General features: G+C 36.9%; 1 protein-coding gene across 7 annotated transcripts in view; it reads right to left on the reverse strand.

Moving 5' to 3' along the window:
• PARP8 (poly(ADP-ribose) polymerase family member 8) overlaps positions 1 to 13,021 on the reverse strand; it is a 174,825-nt gene that overhangs the window by 98,517 nt on the left and 63,287 nt on the right. Inside the window, exon 1 of one of the 7 annotated variants that reach the window (XM_032337438.1) lies at positions 476 to 1,078. The exons of the other annotated variants lie outside the window; for them this stretch is intronic. Coding sequence (XP_032193329.1) covers positions 476 to 555 — 80 coding nt within the window. The 5' untranslated portion in view covers positions 556 to 1,078. Of the gene's footprint in view, positions 1 to 475; positions 1,079 to 13,021 lie in introns of those variants that run through there. 7 annotated transcript variants of the gene reach the window in all.

Genomic DNA, 13,021 nt, shown 5'->3' on the forward strand with positions numbered 1-13,021 from the left:
TGAAGGTCTTGAAATTTCAATATTTGCAGGCCATGCAAATAAACAGAATATTTTCTGTTGAGATCGCTCCCCAGGAACCAAACAAATGTACACTGAATCCTATTACAGCACTACCACATGAGAGAAGCGACCATCAATCTGGCTTATAAAAATGTTCTTTCAGTCCCTTTGAACCCTTTTGTTCATGATTAGTTTCTATTATAGTGATACATTACAGTGATAACTAACAAGACTGAGGCTCTAGAATATAGGTTGGTCTAACACTTGGTTCTGCATATATAATCTCGTTATAGTCTGGATTTAGGGTCGGCATAAATATCACACTATCTCAGCTTCCCTTTCTAGGCAATGCATGGTTAAATCTGTGCCTTGGCATCCTTGATTTTGGCACCATGAATTTCACTGAAGAAAATGGGAAAACTCCAGAACCCATAGAAAGTCACTTCTCTAAATTTCTAAAAATAGGCAAGCAAACCTCTTAGATTCAGAGAAGTCAATGAAGAAATTTCTCAGGCTACAGAGAAAGGCAAAGAGAGAGAACAAGGGAGAGAACATTATTGGCCATTTTGTTCAATCAACCTGAGAAAGAAAAGGAATACTAAACATCCTGGGAACATTTGGCAATTTGGTTGAGAATTCACAATTCTGAGGAATAAAAATGGGGAAAAAAGCCAACTTTACACAATTTTATATAACAATAAATACATTACTGACAAATTGCGACTTGTTTAAAATGATTATGCGATTTACTCAGATGCTGCCCTCTGTTATCATATCCTATACAGGCTGAGTGTAGGGATAATCATCACTTTTACCGTCTAGCGGCCCCCCAAAGCAAACGGAGAACTGGAAACTCCTACACCATCAAAAAGATCTTTTTTACTCCTGTTCCCCTTCCTTTTTCTTAAGAGGGCCAATAAAAAGGAAAATGGCAAAATTTCTATCATGAGATTTCCCCACCCCTTTCTCTACCCTCAAGAAATCCTTCATAAATTACCATGAATTTCACATATAGCAATTTAAAAAAAAAGGCAAAATAAATATCCATACAGGATCTTCAAATTAAACCTCCATTTTAAAAGGAGGAAGATAAAGTTCAATGTTAAAAGCCTTTGTATCTCTCATACACACACACACACACACACACACATATATACATATATAATATATATATAGATACTATATATATGAGATACAAAGGCTTTTATATGTATATGTATATGTATATATACATGTATATGTATATATACATATACATGTATATATGTGTGTGTGTGCATATATATATATATATATATGTAATTTTTTAAAAGATTTTATTTATTTGACAGAGAGAAACACAGAGAGAGCAGGAACACAAGCAGGGGCAGTGGGAGAGGGAGAAGCAGGCTTCCTGCCTAGCAGGGAGCCTAATGCAGGGCTTGATCCCAGGACCCTGGAATCATGACCTGAGCCGAAGGCAGACACTTAATGACTGAGCCGCCCAGGTGCCCCTCTTATTTATATTTTTGCCTTTAATATCATCATATCATATGTTCCTTCAAGACTTTTCTGAATGTTTCTCAAATTTACTTCCCATAACAAAGTACACTTGAGATCATTTTCTTCATTAGAAACTCTTCTAATGTACAGTTAATGTACAGAGTGTGAGGAGAGTAAGGAAATGGTCCAAATGGGACAAGATCACTTAAGGAAGACTTTGGAGGTAAGTGTGTACTACTCGAGAATACACTAGATACTACAGATAGATACACTATCTCTGTCTAACTATATCTATATCTATATCTATATCTATATATAGATAGATCTATATCTATGTGTATCTATAGATACACTATCTATATCTAATACTTGAGAATACACTAGATACTACAGATAGATACTAGATACTACAAATAGTTACAATAGTTACTACAGATCAACAACTGTGAGAACCAGATCTGTAGAGGATTCTAGGGAAACTGAGCTGGTAGGGAAACAAGTAACCACGATGAATATTAAAATGAAACCTCACATGATAAGAAGAGATGGAAAATGATAGGAAAGACATTAGATTCTACCATAGATATTGACAAAATACCGTTTTTTTGGTATAACAAATTGTGAGGGTGTGAGCCCATAATTGATATCATTTCTATCCCTGAATATAGTTTAATTAAAATTTAAATACAAATACTATTAAAGCTTAATATAACCTTTCAAAAATTGACTTATTATAAAATGTTAAGTGAAAGCCAGTCAATCAGGGAAATCCTTAAAGGTTTTTAAGTTAAAGTCAATCAATCGGGGAATCATTTAAAAGCTTTTTTAAAAACTACTTCAAGAATTATTAAATATAAAGACTTTTTCAAGAAAATGTTTTCCATAAAGTATTGATATTAGCAATTTGAATCTTCAGTTCTTTTTAAAAGTCAAGTTGCCCACCAGAGAGTCTAATACACACCATCTGTTATGTCAGAAGTAAGTTTTTCGTCCATTTTAAATCAGACTTCTATGACCATAACTCACAGAAAAAGGCAGTTATGCGAGACTTATTCAGTTTAATTCCTATAGTTACTAAAAAAGAAAGAAGTTACTATCTGCTGAGTAAAAACTATTGTATGTCATTTGCATTTGTCATTAAAAAACAATTTTTACAACTTTGTTTTCAAAGCCAAATCACCCAACAATATACTGAACATTTCCCATGCATCTGTTAATTAGTTTTTATGCAAATATTGGTCTGCATATCAACTATTTCTATTCAGAATTTCTTTTTAACCATGTTTAGCAAATCTGTATAAAACCCTGATTGCATGTATAGCAAGCACAAAACTGGTCTTAAAAATTACAAGCACTATGCACTAATTTTTATGGATAAGTCCTATGATACATTTTGTGTTAAGATTCTCTCCCATATTGTATGTCGTTTATTTTTCCAGAGTCTAGTTACAACCTTAGGGGCAAGCACTAAATTATTGTCTCTTTATTACATTATTTCCAGTGCCTGCAACATTGAGAAACCCATATTCTTAAACTCACATGCTAATAAAACTGGGATGGTTTTCACATGCTGGGAAAACCAAGATGGTAAAGATCACTGTCTCTTATCTGAATCCCCAGTGGCCAGATGTATTTTGAAATTCAGAGTTTTTCACATTTTAGAAAGATAACAGAGTGCACATTTTACACCTTATCGTCAAGAACAATTAATGTGTCTGGAGAGAGGCATGAACGTTCCCTCTATAAACAACCTCATGTCAGGTCAGTCTGCCAATAATGGGCCAAACTTAGTAACTTTGTTTCAAGTTTCAGAGTTTTTTTGGATGTAGAAATTCTGGATAATAAATTGTGTCTGTGTATAGACATATACACACACAGACTTATATGTATTTTAACTTTTAATATCTGAAAGGATAACTCATGAGGCCACATTCTGTAATTAAGGAAACACATAATTGATTATAAGAAATCTATACATAAACACCTAAACATTAAGTCCTATACATTATGTTTTCCTAATGACCGTATCCCCCCCAAAACGAGAGAGAAGGCTGCAGGAGATAACGAACATTTCCCATCACAGTAAAATTAGATAAATGTATCTTAACAATGGAAAGAACAAAAAGTTGTCTAGTGATCCTTTACTCAAGGTTCAACAAGGATATCTTCTTCTTCAGCATATAAATAAATTTAAGAACTCTACCGGACTTCCTGGATTTACTTGAGCCACACCTGTACAAGCAAAGGCACAATTCTATGACTTTCCTAGTTTACATTTTCATTTGACTTGAGTCCAACAGACAAACACATTCATTCTTTTGGACAGAAGAGCAAAAGAGCAATCAATTGAAAAAAGAAATTAAAAATGGAAAGACCTTGTTTTGATTTTACTTTCTAAAGGCCAAAAGATAAAACGCTTGAGAAACGGCAGGAGATGGGCGTGGGGGGAGAACATTATGATCTTTATTCACAGAGTAGCAGAGTGGAACAGAAGTCAATAATCACCTAACTCACACTCTCACTGTGCAGGCGAAGAAACATAATTTTATACGGATTCCCTCATTTCCATGCGGAACCAGAAGCAGAGCTAGGTTTTCTGACTTTTTCCTCTAAGCCATTTGGGTCTTGTGATTTTGTGAACCAAGCTTTGTTAGGGCAAGAAATTTCTGATTATTTTGCAAGAAGATTCAAATCATTCTTCCTCAAAATATTTCTGAAGATAGAAGGCACAGAGAAAAAGTTACTGTCCCGAAGCAATCCAAAGCCACCAAGCATCCCTCCTTCCACAGGTTACAACTTTGTCTTGTAATTAATATGCTTAAGTTTACACAGGCATTTCTTCATCTGTTCTATTTCACCTTTCATCATTATTAACAGAAGAAATGATTCACATTCTAAAAGTACAGTGCTGTTTTCAAAGGAAGACACTTAAACTATAACAAAAATATCTCAATGTTTTTTGGCAATGAATAAATATTCCATCAGTTAAAGTACTGGTTAATAATCAGCACACACACTCACTTCTGTCCCATCAGCTTTCCAAGAAACAAAAATAGGTCTGACATTTATAAAATCACATAGACTAACAAGAAAAAAAATGAAACTAAGACCAAACAAAATCCACTTAAAATTCTTACACAATCTGTACTGATGACTTTAAGTTTCAGGTTTTTTAAAAACATATTTCAGTTTCAAAAGAGGAAATATACCCAGATGCTTGCCCTAATTAGCATCAGACAAACAGTAACACTTCTTAATACCTTAGTTAAAATGTTTCATGTGTGTTCCCTTCAAGAAGGCATTTAAAGTGTTTGTAGGACAACACGTGCATACTCAAATGCATCTAGCTCCTTCTCCCACTTTCCATCCTCAAATAAATTCTGCTCAGGTAACAGACATTTGATAAAAGACAGGAAACATTTCAAGGCCAGGCTTCATAGTCCTAATACACACTTTTTCTCTCCTTTTAAAACCAATGTATATTTTTATGTTTAAAGTCTGCAAGGTGACAAGAAGGATACTGAAGTTGTCGTCAGTGTCAAGAAAGAGTCCAAATTTATCAGTAAGAATGGGAAAGAAAAACATTTGAGACAGCTAATCTGGAAGAGATGGATGGAAGATGCCTACAGGAGATATTCATACCTAACTGAAAAGAAATAATTCAAAAAGAGTTACCTTGCTGAACTGCAAAGAGAAATAAAATGTATTCCCATAACACTCATAAAATTATAGTCATAAAAATGGACCATCTACCTGGGCCTCTTATTTTATAGGTTAAGGAAATTAAGGTGCAGAGAGGTCTATCAATTTGTCTTTGGTTACAAAGCACTTGGTTCAGAATTTAGATCTCCTTTGATCCAAATGCCTTTCATTAAATTTCACCATTTTCATGATTATTTAACTGCATTTGTACAGCATATTTATTAACATTTATACACAGCAGAACACCAGCTCTTGCTCCAAGTCAGAAATGAATCAATTTAAACCAATCATGAAATGTACTTAATAACCTAATGTGAAAAAAAAAAAAACCCTTACTTTTCCTCTAAATTTTCTTTCCTTAGCACAGCACCGTTTGTGGATGGAGACACGTCTAACTCTATTTGGCATAAGTTTTACAAATCAGCAAAGGAAAGGAAATTTAGCAAAGGAAAGTTCTTTTAATGATGGGGTGACTGTTTAAACTACTTTTATTTAGTTCATAGTTACAAGAGCAATGAAAGCAAAATATGTCTAATTTTATTTTTTTAAATGATTAAGATTTTTACTTTGGAAGAGGAGCAATGTTCAACAACCACACACTTACATATATATGTACCATAAAACTGGACCACAAAATCACTTTATTTATGAGGAAAAAAAGTTTTGAATATGCATTCAATACTTTTAAAATGAGCTCTTTGTTACCTTTTTCTACTTCAATGAAGATCTTTGATTTGTCTCATCACGTTATTAAAACTTTTTCAAATTTAACATAGAGATGCCTGCAATATGAAAGGATATGGAAAAACTCTAAAATAGTCCACATAAAATTTCATTTTGAGTGATATAAGAATTATCCCTTGAAAGTGATGCAGCATTTTATTTTTTATTTTTTTTTTAAGATTTTATTTATTTATTTATTTTACAGAGAGAAATCACAAGTAGATGGAGAGGCAGGCAGAGAGAGAGAGAGAGAGAGGGAAGCAGGCTCCCTGCTGAGCAGAGAGCCCGATGCGGGACTCGATCCCAGGACCCTGAGATCATGACCTGAGCCGAAGGCAGCGGCTTAACCCACTGAGCCACCCAGGCGCCCCAGTGATGCAGCATTTTAAATTCTGCTGGGGAAGCTATCCATTCAAAAAATATTTAACTTCCTTGATTTTAAAGAATTAGTCTTACTTTTTGTATTTAAATATTTTTGTATCAGACATTCTTGGGAAAGGAAAAGCAACTAATTCTGGGAGGGGAGTAGCCAAAAGTCTCATGTGGGTTCCAAAAAAGGAAGGTGGGGGAGGGTGGTGGGGAAGGGAGAAAGAAAAAAAGAAAGAAAGAAAGAAAGAGGGAGAGAGAGAAAAAAAAAGGAAGGAAGATAGATGGAGGGAAGGAGAAAGGGAAGAAAAAAAAACAAGTCTGTGTAGTTTTAAGAACTGAGGAAACTGTAGGATGTGGATTTTTAAAATGTGATTCCTACAAAAACAAGAACCCGACACACAAATAGATAGTTAGACAGGAAAGCAAAAGCGAAGCTGAGACAGCCATCCGTTAAATTGCACTCCGAATATTAAAGAAAAGAATATGAGAATGCTGTCAGTTTAAGGATTATGGGGAAGTATCAAATGACAAATGTTTCTCAGAACTCTCAGTATTAAGATCAACAGATTCATTTTGACCATTTTTAATGAGGTGATTCATAGATAACTCAAAATTCAAGTCATTCTTTGAAGTCAGTCTCATCACCACAGCATCGTTTCATCATGTATATGTAATCCCATCACCTATATGCAGTCTGAGATCTAAAACTGCAAATATCAATAAAGCTTCTTCCCTGGATGCTGTCTTTTGACAGAGGAAACAAGATAATGGCTTAGAAATATTTGTTAGAACTGAAAGGAAAATACTTAAGCCTTAATTATTTCCACCTAGAAAAACGACACAGCAAGAATGTTGGCAATGGTCACATCTGCCCAGCTCTGGTTCTAAGACCTTCCTTCTCTAACAGGCACTATCCTAACCCACCCTGACATTTACAAAAATGCCTCTGAGGAAGTAATTCAAAGTCATTATCTTATTATGACTAAAAATACTACAAAACAAAAGACTTTTAACTTTTGTGAGCTTTTAAAAGCACACAGAAGGTTTTATAAATATGGCAAATCTTAAGCCCTTGAGAAAAATGACATTCATGCTCAGGGTGAAAAGAAGTCCTAAGGAACTATATTCCGTGATTAGTTCCCACCCATCATTAATCGAACTCTTACATTCGTGCAGCCAGTTATAGAGCTAAATGATTATTGAAGACCTACTTTGTGCCAACACAGCTGAATTAAAAATAGACGCAGCCTCTGAACTCAGGAAGTTCCATGCATGGCCAAGGAAAATACAATAAAAATATTGCCCAAATAAATGAAAACAACAGCCGTGACAAATGCTCTGAAGAAAGAGGACACCGTAAGTGATAGCATAAAACAAGGGCACAAGACTTGCCGCTAGTGCAGGGACGGGAAGTTTCCCACAGAAATCTGCAAAAGAGCAAAAGCAAAGGAGTGGAGAATTTTTTTTTTTTAAGATTTTATTTATTTATTTGACAGAGAGAGATCACAAGTAGGCAGAGAGGCAGGCAGAGAGAAAGGGGGGGAAGCAGGCTCCCTGTTGAGAGCCTGATGATGCGGGGCTCGATCCCAGGACCCTGGGATCAGGACCTGAGCCAAAGGCAGAGGCTTTAACCCACTGAGCCACCCAGTTGCCCCAGGAGTGGAGGAATTTAAACACACCACCCACGTTCTTCAAAATTTTCATTTTCTAGCCTTATAGCTTCCAAACTAAATGTGAAGGGCAGAGACTGTATTTTATTCCTCTACATATCTGCAGTATCTGTAGCCCTCCGCATGCTAGAAGGTGCAAATCATAACCTGCTTTAACCTATTTTGCTGAAAAGAATGGAAAGCAAGCCTACAAGGAACGTGGACTCCCTGAGTATTTAAATTTTGTAAAATATAGTCTCCCTCTACCCCTGCCACAAGTTTGACCAAAACCCTTGCCACAAATCTGATCAAAGCACAGTATCTACACACAGAAGACGACCATGAAAAGAGGGATACAGCTTGGTGGGATCAGTGTCCATCTTTTCCAGAGGGCACTGGAAACAGGAGCAGTAGGTGCGGGCCCTGGGCAAACTCCAACAGAAGGGAGGATTTGGCACGCGAGAGCCAACGCTGACTCACAACGTATCCAAATGAGCCTACAGCATTTTGTACAAGGAAGTGGCTCGGATGTTCCTTAAAAGAAGGGGAGTTGGTCATAAAAATATGACAGCCCCCCCTACAGATGAGGAGCTGAGGACAGAATGATTACCGAAACTAGTATCGCGGCAACCCTCGGTCCCTTGTAAAACACTAGTACACAGAAAGTGCCTGTGCTTTTCTTACCAACTTAAAAGGCCCTGAGAAATCTCACATTAGTTTGATTTACGATTGTCAATGCCGTCCTTACCCTATAGCATGGAGCTGCTTTATCCTTAGTGGGAGAGCAGTTTCTCAAGACCACTCTTCCAGTTACGTCCACAGAAAGAAATAATGTAAAACACAGAGTGATGGATTGTTCTAAGATGTGGCTTCCCTCCCCAGGACGTGTCTACCCTGCCCCTTTTGGGCCAACAGAGGTACCTGGACTCTGCCCTTGGAGAAAGGTCCACTGCAAGGGCACAGAGATGCTCTATGGGGATGAACCCTGAGCAGTGCCTCTCACACTTGGATAGGACTTGTCTGTACAGTCCTTGGTGGTCCCGCCCTTCTGAGAGAATATTCAAGAGCCAGCAAGTCTATGTGAGACCAGCATACAAAGCAGCTCCCTTGTGAGTTTTCCTGCATTGGGGAAAAGGGAACTTTCTGAATCATCTCTGTGGCCAAGCCAACTTTATTAAATGGAGCTTTGTTCCCAAGGGAATTTTTAATTGAGACATCACTGGCAATAGGCAACATGCTTTTACAGTGGCTGGTGATGCTAATCAATGTGGTTAAAGGTGAAGAAACAGCCTCCCCTCTCAGATTCTCAAATCATATCTGAGGTACTCCTATCAGTAAAAACACGTTCATAAAATGGAAAAAGACAGAGAAGCTGAAAGATAGGTTAACGAAACAGTTTCCACACACCTCATTCGACAGATTTTTACTGAACACCTTTTACAGAATACGCACTTAATGACATCATTTTTTTTTTTTTTTTAATGCCACACATTCACAATTACTATGTAGCTGAGGAAACAGGGACCCCCAAGCTTTGAAACACTCCCCCGGTCAGGCCCTACCAAGAGAAAAAATGAAGCTTCAAACCCAGGTTTGTCTGACACCACCACTAAAAGAATCTTTTTTCAAAAAAAGAAAAAAAAATGGGGTGGGACCTCAAAGCAACAGGACAAGCGGTAAAATCGCCACAGAGAGAGCGATCGAGCTTCCCAAAAAGAGGCTCAGAAAAACCGAGGGTGTCCAGGCACAGCCACACCCGCTAGGGCCCTAAGGGAAGCTTCGGAGGAACGCAGACAGGCACTGACTTAGAAAAACTGTCTGAGCAGGACTGTTTACCACCTGAGAAGGCCAACACCAGCAGTGCCATTTCACACCACAGCCAGCCGCAGAACAAAACCTACCGGTTATGTTTCAGAAAAACAGACGGATCTTCTACTGTTGTTGTCACTTTGCTATAAACCCTTTTTTAAGTACTGGTGTTGTAAAAACTGTATCAACAACGGAAAAGGTCTGCTGTGGAAAAAACCATTAGTAAATTAATAAATTAATCTGTAATTTGTGTTATGTAGACCACTAGTTTTGTTTTAATTAACAGCCATTATTAACAGTGAACACATGAAATTATGTTTGAATTTCATAAACATGACCTGACTGAACATGTGTTCATGTCAGGATCCACTGGTTGGCTAATAATTTCCCAGACTAATAGTGATGACTTGAAGATAAGATTGTTATTTGAGCCTATGTGTCAGTATCCTCCTAAAAATGTAACTAGGTAGGGGCGCCTGGGTGGCTCAATTGGTTAAGTGTCTACCTTCGACTCAGGTCATGATCCTAGGGACCTCAGATGGAGTCCTGCATAGGGCTCCTTGTTTGGTGGAGAGCCTCATGCTCCCCCTGCTTGCACTCTGTCTCTCTCTCTCATTCTGTCAAATAAATAACTAAAATCTTTTTTAAAGTATATAACTAGGTAAATAATTCTCTGATTGTTCTCACTTTAGACATCAGCCAGCATTCACCTCGAGCTAATACACACAAACATAAACTTATATAAAATGCTTTATAAAGAACAACTACTTTCCTTTAACTGGTTGTAAGCTACTAGTCCAATCAAAAAATTCTGCAGTGATAACAAGGAAAACGTTGAAATGAAGAGTATCATATACAGCCAAAACTGCCATATGTATTGCTTTTGCCAAAAAATTTTTAAAACAAATAACACGAGTACAGTATTTCCCGTTAATGAAAAGTTAAATTGTAGGCAGATGAGTGGAAGAGGGAAAAATATCTAACATTTCACCGAATACCATGGACAGTCACTTCAGAGGGACACAACTGTGGTTCTTACGCATCTAACATATCACATTGTCAATATCATTTCAGGTAGCTGCAAATTCCTTTCTGAATCAATCAACTTCTGTTTTCAGTAAAGGGTAACTAAACTGAATTTTTTCCTTTCCTGTGCTGGCCCATGTACTATATCATTTAAAAGGAAAGAAAACAACAAATCTGATTAGCTATAATTTATTTTAACATTTGATTAGCTATGACATATTTTAAATGCATCTACTGGAAAGTTAGCAATCTGCATGCTTATTAAGATAGGTAAAAGTAAAGAATCCATTTTCTCACATACAATCAATTTCACCGAGCTATATATCTGTTTCTTCATTCCAAAAGCAGAAAGGAAAGGCATGTAATCTGAAGAGACAATCATATTTTCGAGCATTTTTACAGTTGGTCCTGAAGAATATTTATAGGCATGTCATCGCACAGATGGAGGTTGACCCAAAGAGAATAATTCTTCTGGAGAAATTGAAATCCTCTACTTAAAATTTAAAAAGGAAACTAAATTCCTCATAAATAAACTTTTAAAAATATTTCAATATCTCTAGGATTTAAACATTTGACTGAAAAGAAATATTTTTAAAATTTCCTTCCCTTCTTCCTAAAAGAGGTTTTTGTTGTTGCTGTTTGTTGTTTGTTTGTTTGTTTTTAACCCTAATAAGGAATAGAAATAAACCTGTTTGGGGAAATCTGGAAATATTCTCCGACAATGCATATTTTTTCTTATGTTTCCTTTATTTTTCTCATTCAGTTTTCTCTTTTCTTATTTTCCTTTCTTCAGAACTTACTCTTACCTCTAATTGTAGGATTACTACCACCAAGCATAAAGGTTCTACCTGCCATGGGTAAACCATAAATTTAACGGATCACACCATTACACAGTTTAAAGAGCTTCTTCTCACATTACAAGTATGAATGAACAAGAAAACAAACAGAGGTTAACAGATTCATTTAATACCGTATAGCAAGATATGATAGAATGAGCACAAGAACCTAGTATTCAAGCAAACACAAACCTCCTTAAATGAAGTTAAATGCAAATCACCCAAGAACAAACCACCACTGCTTTTCAAAGAGAAAGGCCCTTGCTGTCCAAACACTTCCCTATTCAAACACTTAACCATACTGATGTTAAATCAACAGCATCATCGTCATCACGATTATATCATCGTCACCAAAGTCTTGAGAAGGCAACTGTTTTATCTAAGAAATGAGAGAGAATAATCTATTCCTAGTAGAGAATACACCGAACTCAAAACCCTGGGGCAAGAGCACAAGAAGGAGAAACTGAGTAGCTAGTCATAGCTTCCTACCAACAGACTTTTCAGGACTCTACAGTAAGTTCTTAAAACGAGCATCTGAGAACCAAATGATAACATTAAAAAAATTATTATCCATTAAAGGCATCTGAATGTTGATTCACAAGGGAAAGGAATTTTGAGCTTATTGCCAATATTTGCATGCAAAGTAAAAGCTATTACCATATTTAAGAGGCAAAAATATACTTTAACATTCATAGAGTGAAAAGGCTGGGCAAGAAATAATAAGTTATCTCTAATCAGTTAATTATTTCAAATGGCATCTGATAGCTGTTGACTGTTGCCAAGCCACATTACAGATCATTCCAGTAAGCTGGCTATAAAACAATACAATTACCAATGTTAATTATCTGCTGCAGAAATATTCATGATTTAGAGTGAACTGAAATGCCTCCTTGCTGTTGGACTGTCCCACACATTCCTAGTGAGTACACCACTCACATCATTCTACAGGGTTAGGAAAGGTCTGGGGTAACATGAGATGCATAAAATCTTTAAGTATACAAAACATCCATGCCTGAAAATTTGGGCAAATGATCCCTGGGAGATGCAATGTCCTGTGCTCACTAAATCCTGTGTCTTCCCGAAGACACAGCTGGATTCCAAGGTCTCAAGACGATCCCATTTGATACCTTTTGGTATCAATTCTTACATCAGTAGTGGTTTAACACAACAGATGTTGACTTCTCATCCATATCAAATATGGAGAAGAGCAGGAGATCCTGCTCCAGTCGGTGGGAGCCCAGGCTTTATAAACTACTGGGCCCAGCAATCTGCCAAGGCTTCACCCTCCTCTGCACTCCATCCACAAGTGCAAGAAACAAAGGCTCATGAAAGTCATGAAGAAGGGCGCCTGGGTGGCTCAGGGGGTTAAAGCCTCTGCCTTTGGCTCAGGTCATGTTCCCGGGGTCCTGAGATGGAGCCCTGCAT

Source organism: Mustela erminea, chromosome 3 (genome assembly GCF_009829155.1).
Source record: "Mustela erminea isolate mMusErm1 chromosome 3, mMusErm1.Pri, whole genome shotgun sequence".
Lineage (NCBI taxonomy): Eukaryota > Metazoa > Chordata > Mammalia > Carnivora > Mustelidae > Mustela > Mustela erminea.